Source organism: Pinus tabuliformis, chromosome 1_1 (assembly GCF_031772625.1).
Source record: "Pinus tabuliformis cultivar Carrire ecotype Pingquan chromosome 1_1, CPIR1, whole genome shotgun sequence".
NCBI classification, from domain to species: Eukaryota; Viridiplantae; Streptophyta; class Pinopsida; order Pinales; family Pinaceae; genus Pinus; species Pinus tabuliformis.
Window position 1 is genome coordinate 839,354,009 of NC_142297.1, and position 8,237 is coordinate 839,362,245.

The 8,237-nt window shown below is 35.5% G+C and overlaps 1 protein-coding gene across 3 annotated transcripts; it reads right to left on the reverse strand.

Annotated features, from left to right (window-relative positions):
- Positions 1 to 359: 359 nt before the first annotated feature.
- On the reverse strand, positions 360 to 4,231 carry LOC149216772 (uncharacterized). 3 transcript variants are annotated; one of them, XR_016251150.1, is made up of 4 exons: positions 3,788 to 4,231; positions 3,486 to 3,684; positions 1,205 to 1,452; positions 360 to 839 (listed from the first exon to the last, which is right to left on the reverse strand). XR_016251150.1 is itself a non-coding variant. In XM_089392842.1 (3 exons), the coding sequence occupies exons 1-3, from the start codon at positions 4,043 to 4,045 to the stop codon at positions 821 to 823; spliced, it is 309 nt and encodes a 102-aa protein (XP_089248968.1). In that variant the 5' UTR covers positions 4,046 to 4,231; the 3' UTR covers positions 360 to 820. The 3 variants fall into 3 exon arrangements, 1 of the variants encoding a protein (XP_089248968.1); XR_016251149.1 differs by having other exon boundaries at positions 3,486 to 4,228; XM_089392842.1 differs by lacking the exon at positions 3,486 to 3,684 and having other exon boundaries at positions 4,004 to 4,231.
- Positions 4,232 to 8,237: the final 4,006 nt, after the last annotated feature.

Genomic DNA, 8,237 nt, shown 5'->3' on the forward strand with positions numbered 1-8,237 from the left:
TGATAAAATCTTGCACTCTGTTTCTTTTCAAATGAGAGAAGCAAGTTGTTCACGTTCTACAACTTTTTACTTACAATACATTACATTAAAACTAATATAGGGAGAAACTTTTTCAGATATTTTAAATCGCGTTTCCCCTCCATTTGTTTTATGTTCGAGTACAAAGATCTCTGGATCAATTGTACATTGAGTTTCATTTTGTTACAGACAAACACAATGGATCCTTCTTTTACAGATATACACATTTAATTTCTAAACATTAACCATTGCATCTATGAGAATTGATTGATTTCTGGGACTAACTGTTACTTTGGAATATAAGACTAATAGTTCACTCAAAGTAATAGTAAAGATTCAGAAAGTTTACTAATGTCTCTGGATTCCCAATATAATATTAGAGACTAGATTCTCGTTTTCACTCTATATACATTAAGTTGTTGTTTTCACTCAACACACATCTTTGTTACGTACAGTAAGGAGCAGCCTCAGCTTCTTTGCATTCTTCATATTGAGTTGTTGTTTTCACTCAACACACATTTTTTTGTCAGGGAAAGTAAGAAGTAGCTTCAGCTTCTTTGCATTCTTCATATTGGCAAAACTAAAAGATATCGAAACCCATGTAGCCACAAAACATGATCAATGTAAATAAAAGCCTCCACTTTCTTTAACAGTTGACCTATTGCTTCATGTCCATCTTCATGTGTTCTAATATCTGGTGTCTCTTCCAGTCCGTTCAAATATTTCAAGATCTCTTTCTGTAACTCTAATGCATCCCTCGATCTTGAATTTACTTTATCAAACAGTGGGACTTTCGAATATCTCAATTCCGTGAAGAGTGCCTGCAACCAATGACAGTTGATTAAAACATTCATCTTTATATATGGCAAATCCTCAGACATATGACAGAATTGTCATTATGATATTGTTGGGATTACGGATTAAGTGGTGAGGGGCAACAAGTGTTTCTAGTTTAAACCTTAAACACAAGTAAAAGCAAAAACAGATTACATATTTGTTTGAATTGTTTAGAAATAAGAAAAACAATAATAAAACTTTTCAGCTTTGTTATGGCCATGTTTATAATGCTGCCCCTTGTAATTTTAAACAATCCATTTAATCTATTTTTATCTAAATTATATATATTAATAAATTATATTTCTATTTACAAATAAGAATCCAATCAGTATTACTATTATGTACTCACCTGTTAAATTTAGAAGAGTCAATTTGAAAGAAAAACATTAGAGAAGCTTCCACCATCAACTGTATGGCTTCTCTAATTTTATTTTCCATCATTTTCCTTAATCCAGATCGTGCAATAAAATACAGAAGATATTCGACTAATCCATTCACTTCCTCCAAAAGATCAAACCACTCATTTCCATGGGCTACCTGCAAAATGTTTGGAACCACAAGAAGCCCTGCAGTAACCCAGTGTGCATGCCCTATTTCCTGCAGGAGACTCCAAACTGAATTAGAACACTGATCTGGAAAGGTATCTTTCTGCCAAACACTATAAAAAGAAAATTATATTTTATATGAAAAATTTCACAATGCTGTCAGAATATTTAAAATTTAATTCACGTTTAATTTGGTTAAGAAATTTTGGTGCAGAAACAAAGTTTGTTTCTTCCCTTCTGCAGGAACTCTTTTAATTTGAATAACCATGATGAGCTTCTAAGCCAATATTGTTCAGTCGATAGTTTGTTGTGATGACTTTTTTCTATGAAAAATTGAAAATATAATTCAATTTCGCGTGATAACACAAATTAACAATATATCAGTGATCTGGAATGGTGTATTTCTGGGCAACGCTGTAAAAAGGAGAATAACTTATAATTCATATTAACAATTTCACAATAGTATCAGAAAAATTTAAAAGTTAATTGGGACAACAGAGTTTATTTCCTCCTAAACTGGAAATACATTCAATGTCGTTCGGTAACAAAAATTAACAATACGCCCATGCTTTTTCACATAATAGAATTCTGATCAAAGATTTTATCCAAGCCAGATTGAAATCAAAATGATGACCAGGAAAAGGGAAGATCCAGCATAGTCTTTTAGTAAAAAACCAAGACACCAACAGGAATTAAATAACCCTGATGAGCTTTTAAGCCAATATTGTTCAGTCGACAGTTGTTGTGACGACTTCTTCTAAGAAAAAACGAATATATGATTTAATTTCGTCTGATAACACAGATTAACAATGATCTGGGAAGATATATTTCTGGGCAACGCTATAAAAAGGGAAAGAACTTATATTTCATATTAACAGTTTCACAATGCTATGAGAAAAATTTTAAAGTTAATTGGGGCAACAGAGTTTATTCCCTCCCTAAACTGGAAATACATTCAATTTCGTCCGATAACAAAAATGAACAATACGCCCATGCTTTTTCACATGAACAATACGCCCATGCTTTTTCACATAATAGAATTCTGGTCAAAGGTTTTATCCAAGCTGGATTGAAAATGATGACCAGGAAAAAAAGAAGATCCAGCATAGTCTCTTAGTCAAAAACCAAGACACCAAGAGGGGGAAGGTATCTTATATCGGTTGTGCATAACAGCTAAGAAAACTTTACTGTGAATAATTTTTGTATAGAAGGCCTTATAGATCTAGGTCATTTCAAGATTTTTGAAGGTTTTGGGTGACTTAAAAGGCCTCGAAATCCTTGAAAATCTCGAGATGCGGAAGAACCATGCCTTTTAAACTTTGGCACAAAAGCTAACACCAGGGATCTCAACTTCTGCATAGACAGTTTTGGGTAGTTTTTATTCCACACAGAGGTGCCATATTATATAGGTCATCCAAAACATTTCAGAAAGTCTCGTTGTCACCGGGATATGGTGAAGTAAAAAAATCACAGAAGGTATAGATCTAGGCCGTTTCAGGACTTTTCAAGACTATAGACGGTTTTAGAGGCCTTGAAAACCCTTGGTGAGTAAAGTAACTGTCTTTGGAACTGTGACATGTGAACATATACCAGGTATCTAAATTGCTACTCTAAAACTTGGTATGAACATGGAAATTTGATCGGAAAATGGGTAAATGGCCAGCTACGGATAATCTTTATTGTACACAGAAGTGGCATATTACATGGATTAGCCAAAACAGTACAGAAAATTTCATTGTAACCAGAATCCGGTGGAGGAAAATTTCTTAATAAAACATAATTATGAACCGTTTTTGAAATTTTCAAGGTTTTGGGTCACTTCAAAAGCCTTGGAAACCCCTACGCCTGGCTCAAAAACCTTACAAACCCCTAGGTGTGGAATAGCGATGTCATTTAAACTCTGAAATGTAAATGTATACCAGATATGGATAACAGATTAAAAACAATAAATATCTATCACTATTATAGTTGAATATTGAAAAAAAAATTGGGAAAACAAGCTAATCAATCCTTCATTTGTAAATCATTTTTTTATTTGCAAAATATATAAAGAAAATAAATATGAAAGATTGGGATGAGCTTTACCTTCTTGATGAATTTCAAAAGATGAAATATATGGTAGATTAGGCTATCCAGATCCAGATCCACAGTCCTTGTAGGAGCTATTTGTATGTTATCATGGGACACCGTTGGAAGGCTGTTGGAAGAGATGTCTTCTACAGAAAAAGAAGCAGTAGAAGGTGATGCAGGCGGAGAATTGATGGAAGGGTTATAAGAGCTTCTTCTGTAGCAACCATGGGAGAAGCGGCGTGATGAGCATTAAAAAGGTTGGAATGTGTATTGGGAATTTGCAAATATGAATAGGAAGTGACAGAGGACTCCCATACCTAAATCGGTCTGCAACGCCGTTGGAAAAATAATGGAAATTTTTGTAAAATTTTGATAAAAAATAGAGTTGAATTTTTTGGAAATTTCAGTTATAGTGGTTAATTTTTAATACTATAGTGTTGTTAAAGTTTCTGATCCGCTAAATAACCTAAATAAGTTTCTGATCCGCTAAATCCATTTCCACTGTAAAAACACAATTCAAGCACTCCTCTTACTCGGGCTCTGCAGTGTGGGCCGGATCCAGTTCTCATCAACATTGCTTTATCCTACTGTGCGACACTCCTCTTACTCGGGCTCTGCAGTGTGGGCCGGATCCAGTTCTCATCAACATTGCTTTATCCTACTGTGCGACTGACAGATTCTAGATGTTTGCATCGAATAGTTGACTTCAGGGACAGGAGAGGCTTATACTCACCACAGCTGTATGCAATCTGTATGCAATTAACATCGCTGCCACTAAAAGATTCCCCACAAAGTGAAAGTAATAGTACCGTGAATGCTCCCTTAGAATTGCTCGCCCTTAAATTTGTTTATGTGGAATATGGTTGATATTAATAGTTTGGAGATTTTTGTTGCGTGATATTTGAGATTGAGAGATTGGAAATTTTATAGTCTTTATTTTTAAGTTTAAGTTTCTAGTCTAGGATAAGACTCATCTCCAAGATTGAATCTACAAAAAGAAAAAGGAGGGAGGTTATAAATATGAGATGTAATGCAGTTAGAGTTGGGAATTTTCTAGTTAAAAGATTTTATTTTTAATTATTATTTGGAATCTTAATTTTAATTTATTGTATGTCATTAGAAGTATATGTTTTGTTTTCACACTTAATTAATAAGTCTTATTTTAATTTACTTATAGTTCTTTTTAGATTTATGAGTATATATAAGATAAGATAATTATATTTATGTCCAACTAATGGCCACAAAGTAGGTCAAAGGGATTGTTGAGTACACTGATGTATATACAAAGCGGGAGAACCAAACGGTCTCCTATAAAAGATACAATGCATGAAGTAAATCAACATTTGGCCCTAGCGGAGAAGATCCAGGAGCTAATAGCTCTGAAGATCATACCCATCTCTCCTAACATCTGAGGCTGAATGAATAACACTGAAGAAACTCAACAAACTCTGTTGGCCCGATGAAGAGCCGATGGCAAATGCAAACTGTCCACTAAATCATATCCTGGGGGGGTTCACACGCTGCTGAATGCTGGAGGACCTAGTATGTCTCCCAGGAACGGATCTGAGATGAAACTGCTGCTGAGATCTCGTGTGGCAGGGTGAGGTTCCATGGATCCTCACTGATCTAGAGTTTGGATACGTGTTGGTATCAATCGATCTCTTGGTGCCCCAGTCTGAAGGTAGTACCCTGAAAAATGTCGTGATCCTATGTGTGGGGTCTGGTTTGATGGGAGGTTGAAGAATATGCGCTCAGAACCTAAGAGCCTCTTGCATATATAGGGCCAAACATCTCTGATCGAGGTACTTGAAAAAGTCGGCGAGGGTCCGAAAATCTTTGAATAAGCAATGAAACCTTCCTCTGATCTCGTAGTAGGCAGGGCATCCAAGGATGAAGTGCACTTCGGTCTCCACTTCCTGTAAATGACATACCTGGCAGAGTCTGTCTATTCTATCCACCCGATGGTATATCTCTACCCGAAGTCTATGAGAACCCACTCTGAACTGGCCTAGAGGAATGTGAAGAGCATGCATCCAGTGGTGAAACGTATACTAGGGTCGAACAATGAGCCCGTCTCTCAACTCCAAGAAGTGCTCAATGTAGAAGAGCATCTTTGGCCGCAACCCTCCTGGAGGATTGACCCAGGTGACCTGGACGAATTGCTTGTAGATGTCCTCCCTGATGATCTTGTTTAGCTCTTGTCTAGTAGGTAAAAGGTGACCAAGAGCATCTAAGGAATATCAGAAAGGAGGGAGATGATCCAACTTAATTCCCACTGACTCTAAGAGGTTTGAAACTCATATAAACCAACATCTAGCTTGGCCTAAGGGAGTAGAACGGGCAATAGTCTCAGAAGAGAAATATGCCAAGTAAGGATAATTATAGAATTAATTTTTCTTTCCTATAATAATTATTTGAATTTAGATTTCTATAAACTAATGTATTAGATTATGTTATTATATTTTAATATGGATTTTATTGATACCAATATTTTAATGTAAATCTTATTAATACCATATTTTGATATAAATCTTATTAAACCATATTTTAAGTATATGAGTTTTTAGTTATAATAAAAATATGCTTTAATAAACTAATGTATTAATGTATTAGTTTCTGTTAATAAATTTTATTCTTACCTAATTTACGAGATCATGTTATTAGAAGATATAAGTAATATTAATTAGGAATATGATATTAGTAATTATTGTTATTAATATTACTAGGGGACAAAGGGTTAAAGCCAAAAAAGGGAGAGGGAAAATGGATGGAATCTCAGCCAAAGGGGTCAGTGAGGGGACAGGTTAATAAATTTGTACTTGGGAGAAGTATGAGAGGGTGATAGTGAAATTGAGAAGAAGAGTGGAAATGTGACAAAACATTCATGAGAGGGATTGGGTGAAGGGGAAGGGGGAGGAGAAGAGGGGTTGATAAAGAGTGGTAAGGATGATGAGAAAGGGGACAACATCTTTATTCCTTGGTATTGCGGGAGAAAAGGGAAATCCAATTTCTACTAATTTCTAAGCCTCCATCCCTATTGAGGTTGTGAGGGTGTTTGATGATTTCAAGGGCTTCTCGAACTTTACGTTTAAAATGATGTCTTTCATTGGCAATGACCCTAGTGTCTTCAAGGCAGATGTGGTGGTTGGTCTTACCTGCATGCTCTGCTAAAGCCAAAGATCGGGTTCTTTCATTTCGTATATCAGCACCATGCTCTTTAAGCCTAATCTTGAAAGATCTACCTGTTTCCCCAATGTAGTATTCTCCACAAGAACAATTGATCATGTAAACACCTTTTTGCTGGAGGTGATCTGAGTTATCCTTAACAGATTTCATCCTTTGTTTAATAGTCGTCATGGGCTTGAATGAAGTTCTGATATCTTTCTTTCTTAGAACTTTGGCCAGCTTGTTAGTGACTCCATGTATATATGGAAGGTATGCATTAGCAGTTAGGGGATTTTCAAATTTATCCTTTCTGTTTCTGGATTTGGCTTTATGGATGACTTTGATGATGTCTTTATTTTTATACCCTAGGTTTGTAAATACTTTTCTTAAGTATGCAATCTCCTCTTCGGTGTGAATCTCATCCGATATTCTACAGGCTCTAGTAAAAAGGGTTTGAAAAACACCCCTCTTGAGTTGGGTGGTGGTGAGAATTTGCATGAAGGTAATTGTCGGTATGTGCCTTCTTTCTGAACACCTTATGCCCTAGAGATCCATCTTTGTTTCTTATGAGCAGGATTAAATATTAAAAATAAAATCCTTTGACAGGTCGGCTCCCCAACCCTAACTGCATTACATCTCTTATTTATAACCCCATCTTTTCTCTTCTTTGTAGATTCAGTCCCGAAGATGAGTCTTGTTCTAGACTCAAAATGTAGAATTAAAAATGAATATTGTGGAATTTCTAATCTCTCAATCCAAAATGGTTGATATTAATATTCTGGTGAGATTTTAATTATTATTAGACACATTAAATTGGTGTATGGCTATGCCAAAAGCTTGGAGCACAAGTATGCATTTTCAAAATGTATTGGTGGAGTTCGAACGCGAGCTGTGGTTGGTTATAGTGACGACTGATAAGCATTTTGTTAAATAAATGTCAATATGCCACAAGTCTGCCTAGAGTTGCAGTGGGAGGTAATCATTTTCAGGAGATAGTGTTGTATTTCAAATATGAAACACATGGCTCGATATCTTAATGAGCATTTGTTGAAATAAATGGAGTAACAACCATTATCGATGGCCAGGGTAGAGATATAATTTTAAAAATTTCTCATTTCCAAACATGACAAAGGAGTACATGGAAGGTGTCGCCATTGGATATCAAGAAGTGAGTTGCCACCTTTCTCCTTGGACTCCAATTTTTTCAGTTTTTTCCAATAGGCAGACAAGTATTAAGCTTAGTTTCTTATCATGTCTCTTTTTCCCCTCTTCATTTTATGACAATGGGGACGATGCCACCGTCATGTGCAAAAAAATGGACAAGAGGCACCAAATTCTATTGAAAAAAGCTATGTAGGTCAAGTGAAAATTACTTTTTTGATTAAAAGAGGGAAGTGGGTTTGGGTTAATGCCAAACAATTTTGATGTATTGTAAAATATAGGATTTCACATTTAAAAAAAAAATGGTCCTTCATAATAAACAATGTTCAAACAAGTCCACTTTACAAGGGCATGACAAAAATAAAGTGAAAGGAATCAATGGTTATGCATTATACAACCCCACATCCACACCTCTAACCTAGTCATCTAACCTTTATGTGC